Source organism: Boleophthalmus pectinirostris, unplaced genomic scaffold, assembly GCF_026225935.1.
Source record: "Boleophthalmus pectinirostris isolate CB_2022bp ecotype Guang Dong unplaced genomic scaffold, ASM2622593v1 HiC_scaffold_19, whole genome shotgun sequence".
NCBI lineage: Eukaryota > Metazoa > Chordata > Actinopteri > Gobiiformes > Gobiidae > Boleophthalmus > Boleophthalmus pectinirostris.
In genome coordinates, this window is record NW_026571140.1 from 16,536,503 (window position 1) to 16,547,830 (window position 11,328).

The window sequence follows — 11,328 nt, forward strand, 5'->3', positions numbered from 1 at the left end:
CTTCTGTGCTCAGTTCTGTGAAGTGATGAAAGCAGTCTGTAATTACAGGCATAATCAAAACTGTCAGGGGACTATTCTGTTGAGGTTTTGTTTACTGTCTGCTTCCGTTACTGCATCACCAGTAACTGGCTCACATCATTCACTGTCTGGCCCTGGGACGTGAGCACATCTTCTATTGTAGGCTGATATTTGCCATTTTATTATAATTTAACAATAAGTCATGTCTGGAGGCAATAATATATAGTTACAGCCTACCGTAAGGTCACATGTTTATATAGGCCTATTTACAAAAATGTAATGAATAACACTAGGCTACTCGAAAACAGTAATTGCAGACCCACAAGATTTCTGTATCTGCTATTCTGCTTATTCATTTTCCCTCAAGATGGCAGCAAGTGCCTTTTGGAATGTGGGTCTGACTCCACAGGGTTAGACCTCCAGAGTTGTTTTTTTCTTTTAAAATTAAATATTAGGTCTATATGAATATAAACTGGTTTATATAATTGTGCTTACTATGTGCAACTGAAACGCAGTAATCAGCATCATCCTAAATTCAAATGGCTTTTTTTATTCCGTAAACAAAAAGAAAACTGGAGCGAATGCTACATTTAGGGCCGTTCATGGACAAGCGCTATGGACTGTGTATTTAGATCCACCAAGGTAATAATGCGTTTTATATATACTCTCTCTTTTCAAAGCAACAAAACAACCCTGATCCTGAATCAGCATCCTGGATTTCCCTAACACCAAGTCGTAAACGGAGTCGCCACTGAAGCGACGCCAAGCGCAGCGTGTGATGTCTCACTCTGCCCACTTCTGTAACGTTAAGCTACGACTCGGACCTTGCGAGTTATACGCAATTTGTCCCCCCATCATTCTTTAATATCCCTAGTATTATTTTATCTCAAACTCAATAATAAATAACTCCACCAACAGCGTGAAAAAACAGCATGAGAATGACACCCACTTTTAGATTGGCTGTAGCAGAGAGGATCTCCGCGTACGCCGCCGTGTTTACAGCGAACACGACAGACTGCAGACTGACCGAGGGGACTGTGCGTGTACCTGAGCTGTTCATCTGTCTAACAACCAGATCTACTCGACTACTTATCCACGGAGCACATTTGCTATCGTACGGAGATGGTATAAGATGAAGCGATGCTTTCTAATGTATTAACCATCGCGGTTATGAAGGTGAATTACAGCAGTCACTACAACAGCGCGGTGTGCTTGTGCAGGATGAGCGGCTGAGGAGGAGGAGGACAAGGAGGCTGCGGTTTCAAACTGTTCATCCCGAATATTTTTGAACAAACCATAGCAATTCTCTGACAAAGAAACGGACTACGTCTTTAGTATGGTACTGTACGCTCCGAATAGCGTCTTAGATCACATTTTGCTGGACACGAGCAGTTTTCTGCTTCACGAGAATCCTCCAAGAACGGCTCATTGAACGCTTTTTCCTCCAGAAATGGACTCTGAAGATGCGGATTACAGAGGAATCTCCGCCGCTAATTTAGTCTCATAGATTTGACCACAGACATCAGCGTGGTTCCTCTTTTGATGGGAATAAACGAACAATGAATGCATATGACTAAGAAAGCGGATTAAATCAGTGATTTTTGGAGCGCCACTGGACTCCCATCACAAAACGTGAACGAGCTATCCCGCTAGCCTGTTTGTGGTAGCTATTAGCTCTATTAGCCGGCTAACAGCTAAATGGTGCTGCTTGGAGATTAAAAAGCTTGCGAGTGAGTGGGGGTTGGATCCATCCCCATTTGGTCCGCTCAGTACATTTGTTTGATATATTTTGCAGGCTTTATGTCACCAGGAATGAAGTCTCGGGTGGAAAGGAGCCGCTTGACCTTGTTTTGGGGTCTGATGCTGGGTCTGTCGTCCTGCCTCTGGCCCGCCACCGCAGAGAGTAAGTCAGTCATGCTGCTCCACACTACTACTCCTCACGGGAACACATGGGAAATACGGGCAAACAATCAGAGCCACGCCACACACTCCCACTAATTTGCTCTGACTAAATATGCACTGGTACTTGGTTTAAAACCCAGTTATTGTTCTGATTTAATTACAGATTTCAACATATAATTTTTAATAGAGAAAAACGTGTAATCCTAGGGAAAGGCTCAGTAATTTGTGTATTATGCATTTTATTCTTTTTAAATGTTCTATTGTTTTGTAATTCTTTTTTTTTTTGTTAGTACATTTTTTACGTATAGACTAGAACACTTGTGAAAATAAGTAAATTGTAGTATTGCACACTGTATCTTTCCTTATAATCATTTAATAAGGTAGGGCCTATATTATCTCTTATATCTTGTGGTATGATCCTATTAATTTTATTCTTAATTTACTATTTTAAAATTACAATTTGAAGTTCATATGGCCTTCTCGATTGTCCCCATTCATTAGGATATGTTGGAGAGTAAGGGGGGGTTTGAACCAGGGTCTGGGTATTAAAATAGAACAGCCAGAAGTACATTTGCAAGCAAAACAGACCAAGTTCTGTTGATTGGAAAGAGTGAGGAGCTTGTGAACTGAATGTTATGGGGTTTACTGTTCGCCCTAGTGGTTACACGTAAAACCTGCGCGCAGCAGCAGAGAGGTTCACCCTGGGAAGCCCTGCATTTATTCTAACTCTGGTGTGGAGCTGTCTAAAGCTTCCTTGTGTGGCTCAGCCCTGAGCATTCCTGCTGGTTTACTCTGTCATTTGGGACAAGAAGGCAGCAGCAAGTATGGATTCAACCAGGCTGCTCCAGAAACATGTACTAAACAAGTCAAGCAACCAATTTCTTAATTTTTAGTTAAAGGGTAGAAGCTTTCCCACCTTGTTCTCTCAGGTGGTATGAAAGTATGAAGTATGAAAAGGGTTCTCCCTCAAGCAAGTTGTAGGGATGTTCCAGTATCATATTTGTGTGAAGAAACATCACAATTTAAAGATTATTCACAATTAATGACACCATGACCAAACAACAACAGTGACATGCTTGTTTCCCTTTCAGTCAGAGTCTAATAGATTACCATTCCTCTGTATTATGCGACCAGCTTTATGAAATCAAACTTCATGTACGTAATAATTAAGTATAATATGACATAAAAAGACTGACAAAAAACAATTCTCAAGATTCCTCTATTTTATTTACAGTTATATTGTAAGCTCTATGATCACAATACTCAATTTACTTGAATAATCTTGACATTCCTAGTGAGTAGTAAACAGACTTCAGTCTAGTGGAGTAAGATGAAGCTCAAACTCAAGTATTTCCGCTGATCAGCTGTGGACAGTGCGGTTGTTGCTGCCAGGTGAGAAAAGGTTATCACAAGTATATAATGTGATCTGGAGCTTCATCAAAGCTACAGAGATAGGCTTGTGTACTCAGCTGTTTCAAATGTATCAATGTGGAGAAAGCGGAGGGGGTTATTGGGCTGTTGCCATCTGCTCTGCAAAAGATATAAATAATTTTACTTAAAAAATGTATATTATTTATTTATCTTATTATTACTGTGGTTAGCTTCCATGAAATGCTGGCTTTTCTGTGAGGCCAATGGGGGTGAAGCGTTCACTCAGTGGTGATGTAACACTACAGAGCAGTGTGTCTCTTTACAAGCCTTGCTGTTAGAATTGTATTAACAGGTATTCAGCACACCATAGGCTGCTGACAGTGTGCACTGACAAGTAGATTACAGAGAAAGACATAACCATCATACCTGCACTTTCTGTATTAAATCACTGAAGCACTTAACTGTTTCACCAAAGGAGTGCCGCAGTTAAATGTCTTTTCAATTTAGTTCAGATTACTTCATTTTAAACTTTTATTGTTTCTTTTTTCTTGCAGTAGTAGTTTATCATAAGAAACCACATCAGTGTTCATCCAGATGATTTCTTTATACAAATAAGTATTATTTAGAGTGCCAATCAGTATTTGATAAGATATAAGCATTACCTTGGAAGAAGAGCCCTGTTATGGATAATCAAATTTACCATACTTGACTCAAGTTCAAGTTTATTGTCATGCACCTCAACTTCTTAAAAGATGACATTTTACCCCTGTTAAGTACAACACCATCCCCTGCATTTAAGTCTAAAGAGAAAGCATCTGTGTCCCCATTTCTGTGTTCATAGTTAAAGTTTATAGGGCAGGATTAGAGCTATAGTGGTGGGACAACCTGCTAGCCGACTGGTGTGAGTTTTCCATGAGTCACTACCCTGTACCTTTTGAAGTCTAAATCCTCCTAACAGTCATGTGTGATAATGGCCTCCATGTTTCTGTGGGCGCTCTTGAGACTTTTAGCTAAGTATTGTTTGGAGCCAGACACAGGTGGGAGGAAATGTAGAAATGCAAACATTTCACCTATCACACCCGCCATCGTGCTTTTTCAACACAATTTGATGCGGGCTCTGATTGGTCAGGTGTCTCATGCCTGTATTCAAAATGACACCTGAAACCTCGTCATGTTTTTCCTTGCCTAGTTATGTAGTTACTTTGGCAATGTATGGACATGTTTTAGTTCTTTCTGAAAGAACCACTTCTACTACTTTGACTTTGTGAATAAGCCAATAAAAGGTGACAACAAAGAAACACGCTATGTGGAGACAAAATGAACAGAAAAGCCACATTAACCCCACACCAAATCATGTTATTGACCTTGAATAGATTCTGACTCTAGTGTGCACCTTGTCACATTCTTTTGTGTTGGCATTGAAAATGAGAATGAAAGAGCAAACATTTTCTGCTGTGTTATATCAACAATGTCATAGGTCAAAAATGTAACTGTAAATATTTTCTAAATGTTTGAGATTGAAGTCTGCTTGTCTTTTATTCATTCATGTCATTGCGCCTACACAATTTTTGAACTCTATAGAACAAAGTTTTGATTGAAAAGATTTACAGAAAAAAAAATAAGTTTGTTTTTTGTCTCTTTTGCAGTATGTGGCCCAAGCATTGACATTGGAAATGATATCAGTGAATTCAGTCGTCTTGAAAATTGTACCGTTGTGGAGGGATACCTGCAGATTCTTCTAATAGGAGACAAAAGTAACAGCACAAACCAGGAAGTCTTCCACACACTTAGTTTCCCCAAGCTCACCATGATCACAGACTACCTGCTCCTTTTCCGTGTGTCTGGCCTGGACAGCCTCAGCACCCTCTTCCCTAACCTCTCTGTCATCCGCGGCCGCACTCTCTTCTACAATTATGCCCTGGTCATCTTTGAAATGACCACTCTGAAGGATATCGGCCTCTTCAACTTGAGAAACATCACACGTGGAGCCATCCGGATTGAGAAGAACCCTGAGCTCTGTTACCTGGACTCTATCGACTGGTCCCTCATCATGGATGCAGAGTTCAACAATTATATTGCAGGAAACAAACAGGCGAAGGAATGCAGTGATATTTGTCCTGGCATCATGGAAAACCAACCTCAGTGCAAAAAGACCATCTTCAATGACAACTACAACTACCGCTGCTGGAATTCAAATCACTGCCAGAAAGGTAAGTGTGCCCAAATGCGATAGCTCATCAAAGATTTGAATTGCAAATACAGAGCAAAGCCTCCGGCGTATTGTCTGGATGTGCTTGCTTATTGTTCTGTCCCTTTGTGACAGGGAAAGGGGGTTAGAACGTAGCTTTTATACCTTAAAAAATAAAATAAAATACTTGTGTCACCGCTTAGGTAATATTGGAGTTTTTAAATCCAACAGGTACATAAGATATTACAACGTTTAGGGAATGGGTTGGGCATATTTTTCTTATGTGTTGATAATTAACTTAATTTGAAAGAAATCGTTAAACAGAAAATGATCAAATCTTGATTATTTTGTCATTGGCACTATAATAATTTTGTGACTCAGTTTCCTACCTTTCCAAGGTATATTTGGAAATATAATAAATAATATTACTGAAAATGTTGGACTTTTTCAAATTATTTTTTGACAATTTCTACCCTTACAGAGGTCAACTGGGTAAAAAAATGCATATTAACATAAACAAAACTAAACTATAGAATACTGACCATTCTACTTAGGAGATGCAAGATTGTCTAGTGCAGCCTGTTGTTTTGTAGTAAAGCCTCCAGTATAGCGCCTAGGTTTTTGTTGTATTGTTTTCACCTGCTTAATTAGGTCCTTTACTCTTTATGTCACTTAATTAAAGCTGAGCGAGATGAGATGCTGGCCTGTTTACTACTATGCTGTTTGGGATGTCTTGTGTTGGGGATGTGAATTTTAGATCATGTCTTTTGGCTGACTGCTTGTGCACTGTGCAAGTCTGGCTGAATGGTTTCCCTGGTGACTGGCGCCTTGCTGCAGATTCAGCATGTTGATGTTTTTAGTCTTGTGACACGGAGCAGTCGCAGCACACGCAAAGCTCTGCGCTGCATGAAAGATGTTCACACAGACACACACACTAGAAGACATGCTAATCATAGACAGCAGTATAGCCTTGCAGTAACAGTAAACAAGAGACATTACAGAGATGTAAATATGTCTGGCATTGGTATACAGTGTCCTTCTCTTCCAGTAAGATGGTTGCTTGTAGTAAAAATAATAGAGTGAGTGGAGAAGTGAATAATCCCCATGGACACAGGTGGAAAGGGTGGTGTAGCAATTACCAGTCTTATCAGTAATGAAAACGCAGTTCAAAATAAAGTCACTAATAAAGTCTGACATTTAAGCTGTGCAGAACATTGCCTTGTTGGTTCCCCATAAATGTAACACTTGTGGTCATGTTATTACAACCCTAGAAGATCTTAGAGAAATTCATATCTACATATTTAACCTTACTACTAGCAATAACTAGATGTTTTTACATTCCATTACAAATGCTAAATGCTAAAATGTGCTTGCAAATGTCTTGGTTGAGGTTCAAGTATTGCAAACATTTAAACTTATGGTAAAATGAACCTCAAAAGAAATATATCTTCATATTCTTGTTTGAAAAATTGCTCTGCCAGTTAATTTTATTTGTAACCAGCTCTGTTAGTTTTAAATTCTATTTACAACTGCACTGGGCTTCTCAAAAATGCTGATTATGGCTATAATTTTGCATATTGAAAAGAGCTTATGTTTTGGTTTTGGTAATCTGATAGATAACATATCACCCACCTCAACACAAAGCAAGTGTTTTGTTCTGTAAAATAGACCAGTTTTCAAAACACTCAGTGCAGTCAGCTTTACAATAATCTTCTATACCACTATCAAGTAGCTACTTCTAATTAACTTGTTTATTGAGTGAAAACTCTGTCATCAGTCAGCACAAGTTCATATGAAACTTTTACAGGTCAGACATTACGAAGCTGCAACAACCCTCCCAAGCCTTTCATAAATGTTTGGCTCTCACAGTATCAAATGACATGCATAACTACCTCTATGCCTGCCAATTCCACTCTTGAGTTGGCTATGGTATATTTTCTGAAGCACAGAGGTCCTTTAAAACTAGGAATAGATTTCAAAATTATTTTTAAACAAGCAACTTTAAAAGCTTTTGCATGTACTACTTTTACCACTGCTCTGACAGGTGCAACTACAGCAAAAACGAGGCCGAGTTGTACTATAACCCATAATGGCTTGCTAGTGCACAAAGAAAATACAACTTTTCAGTAGCTTATTTCAAACAGTTTTTTTTGTATCAACAACATTATCACCCATATTAATGTGCACTATAGACTCTCTCAATCAGTTTGCTTACATTTGTTATATATAGCATAGCTATACTCTTCTCATAATTCTCTCTTCATGTATTTTTGCTATAATGCCAGAAAACTAAAAATACCAGACATTCAAATCTGAGTCAGTGAAATATAAGCTGTTGGCGAGGTTCTGGGGCAGTGTGTCTGATAGGGGAAATTGGTGATGCTTTGAATCAGAACTGATCTGTTAACAACAGAAGCACTTTTTCACTGCACACACTGCGATTTCTAGGTTTTTCTGTCCTGGAAAACCTGGACATCTGATTGCTGACAGTAGTGTGTTTCAGGAAAATTTCTCTGCAACCAAAAAAAAATATTATTTAAAAAAATTGTTCATATGACTTGAGGTAATTGTATGTTGTTTTTGTGTTAAAATGTGACTGGTGGCACGGAGTTCCATCATCATAATGCTATTAGTCTATTATGGTGAATGACTGACTGCCCTGTATCAAGCTTCAGAAATCTTATCTGGAATCTTTTGTTTACATGTGAGCCTTGCTCACAGGCTTTATGTTGTGTTCCCATTAGAGCCAACCTGTTCTAGGGAGCAAAATGTACATGTCATTCACCAGCATTACACATGGAAATATGCTTGTTTTCACTGAAATGCTTCCTCTGTAACTCCATTCATAAAAATGACTGAATTTTCAGTAAACATGTATTTTTACGTTGCAGGTACTTTCTGTTTACCCCCTTATTTTTCTTTGGAATCAGCAGTAAGTGTTTTGTTTCGTTCATAGCTTCTCGGCTCTTACTGAAGAGCCATGTTTGTGCATGCTGGGAAGCAAACAAACCGTCTCACCCCAGTTCACTCTCCAACTCTCAAACCCACATACGCTCACAAACTCTGCAGCATGGGGCAAGTTTTTTTCCACTGTTTTGTATGGTCTGAGAAGATGAAAGCACATCATTAAGTATAAAGTAGGTCTCTTCTGGGATTTACCAGAAGGGTATTTTGTCTTGCGTGTTGTTCTCCACACAACATATTTAGTCACTGCTGGCTGGATGTTTTTGAAAAGAAACTACCCACCAGACTGTACTAGGTAGACTTGCTTTTTTTTTTTTTCAGGTTGGGAAGCTGTTTTAGTTTGATACATTAATAATTAATTATATGGTAATGTTAGGGTTGAAACAAAATTAGTAATATTGTGATGTGAGTACTATAGTTTCATCCATTGTTGCCCCAAATACTATTACTCTACTTTTTAATTCTACTTGAGTAAAAATATTTATTTTTAATATTTTAGTCTTACTCGATTATACATTTTGAACTACTTTACCCACCTCCACATTCTGGACTGTTATAATCTGTTTCATTACCAACACACAGCAGTTATCAGTTATTATTATTACAGGATATAAAAAACATTTGGACTTGTAGTCAAAACCAATAAGTATTTCTAACATGATTGAACATCAACATGTAGACATTTCACTTGACATCTAATTCACACAGTCTGACAAGTATGACAGTGATTAGGATTTTGGATTGCGGGACTCCCTTCTCCTGCCCATGTCTGTCTAATCTCAACTATAATTAGCTGCATACTACTATGTACTGTACAGTCATGCCAGGAGGACTTGCTAGGTGGACAATCAGGAGCTTAATGTGGCACATTTTGAACAGGTGATTAGCAAAGATGAAATGCTCTTATTCCACTGGCACAGCGCTGTCCAACACTATTTGAGAAAGCAGTTTAGACGTTAGTAAGGGCATTTCTTTCTCACTTGATCTGAAAGTAGAAAGCCATTATCTGAGATCCAAGAAAAGATGACTCTCCATGGCAACGGTGACATAGGCCATGAGGAAAAGAACAGTGTCACACTCACATGTATAAATATGTCAGCTGTACCTGTTTGTACAGAAAAAAAGATGAACAGCAAGTACACTACTGTTTTTTTTTGTAAACTTGATAATTTTTTATGGAATTTTGCAGATTGGCCAAAACTGTCAAAACAATACCATCAGAATGAGACACTACTAGTCATACCCCTTTGCTCTTACCAATGGCCCGGAGGCTGTCACGATGAATAATTACAGGGATGCTTTGCAAACTAGGCCCATCCATGACTACTTTTGGTGAGCTGTTACACCCATCCCTGGAATTCCTGGAAGGGTACATTATGGGTTTGGCTCTATTTAAGTTCCTACTGTAATTATGTGGCCTTTAATTGGGCTCTGTTAACACTGTTAGATTGGGATGGTACTCAAGACCCACTCCTTTCTTGATTTGTATCTAGCCAAGGCTTGGTAGAAAGTCAATAAGTCAACCATTGTAAGCACAATTTATTGGTTTATTGGTTTTACCTTCAAAGATGGACACTTTGTTTTGATCAGCTACCAGCTAATTTAGTTATAATCACTAGATTTCAATACATTATCCATATATTTTGGATATTATTGCCCCCCTATTGTTTTCCCTCCCTGTGTGACACGCACGCACGCGCACACACACATTTGTACAGGCATGGAAAGTGAAGTGCATTACTCAATGCTGTAATGCCCTGTGCATGTTTAGTGAAGAGGTCTAGTGAAACTTCCCACAACTAAAATCTCAATGAACTGACAATTTGACCCACAAAAGTACTAGTCAATTATTTATTTGTTAAAAGGCATAATAAATACACAGTCCATTCCCAAATTTCCATCTGTAACTCATGCCTTCTCTTTTGTGCTGAACTGCATATGAATATTTTACTACCCACATAAAATAATTAGACTAGTTTAAACTTGTATGCTTTGGTCAGCTAAGACAGGATCAACCTATTCATGGGTTTTGGCTTCCAGTTTATAGGTGATACCTTTGTTCAATCAAAAGACATATTTTTGTTTGAATTGTTAATTGCTCTGTCAGTTGTGCTATATTCCTATCCCTCTGAAACACATGGATTAATTGACTAAACAATGTACATACGGACATGTAATCTATTTGTTTTGGCAAAGCATTTATCCCTGGACCAATGTTGCATTATACTGTATAATTTATTATCCTTCTTTCCATCACTATTTGAATACATGTCCCACAGGAGTCCCCACGAGAATAGCTTGAAGGTGAATGCGAATCTCACATTGTGGCCCTTTCCTCTAACAATCAAATTCCTGGGATTTTTTTTAGCCTTCCCACTCTTAGTAAATACACTAAGCACAAACACTTTGGAATGCAGGCAATTTCTTCTGATGTCTTTATGGGGCAGCACTTAAAAAATGTCAACACACTTAAGAAATCCTTTCAAGTGCCAGAGCCTACTGCAAATAGAAAAAAGAAAATAAACACAAAAAAATTACTTGCTATTGAATTCACCATGTATGAATCAAATGGCAAGATAACATTGTATATTTCAATTGGTTACAAAATACTGTTTACTTGTAAGTAATAAATCAGCCAATAGTTGTATGATGTCAGTTTTAGTTTACCTTGCATTTCTTCATGCACTTCTGTAATACAATCTCCATGATATCATGTCAATAGTTTGTGGGCATGTCGCCGTAGATGTCAGGAAGGTTAATGTGATAACTAGTGGTAAACATCATCAGCCTAGCCTTTTATTGTCTGGAGCCTCTTGGGATCATGGAATTTGATTTGTCTTGTCTTTTCCAGGTCACTCGGCAGTGGAATGCCAGGAATTCTTTTT

At 38.4% G+C, this 11,328-nt stretch overlaps 1 protein-coding gene across 3 annotated transcripts in view; it reads left to right on the plus strand.

Moving 5' to 3' along the window:
• The first annotated feature begins 1,030 nt into the window (after positions 1-1,030).
• igf1rb (insulin-like growth factor 1b receptor) overlaps positions 1,031-11,328 on the plus strand; it is a 24,699-nt gene continuing 14,401 nt past the window's right edge. For 2 of the 3 annotated variants that reach the window (XM_020941695.2, XM_020941696.2), the window contains exons 1-2: positions 1,031-1,921; positions 4,938-5,501. In XM_020941695.2, coding sequence (XP_020797354.1) covers positions 1,819-1,921; positions 4,938-5,501 — 667 coding nt within the window. In that variant the 5' untranslated portion in view covers positions 1,031-1,818. The remainder of the gene's footprint in view (positions 1,922-4,937; positions 5,502-11,328) is intronic. The other variant, XM_055154488.1, reaches the window with a different exon arrangement.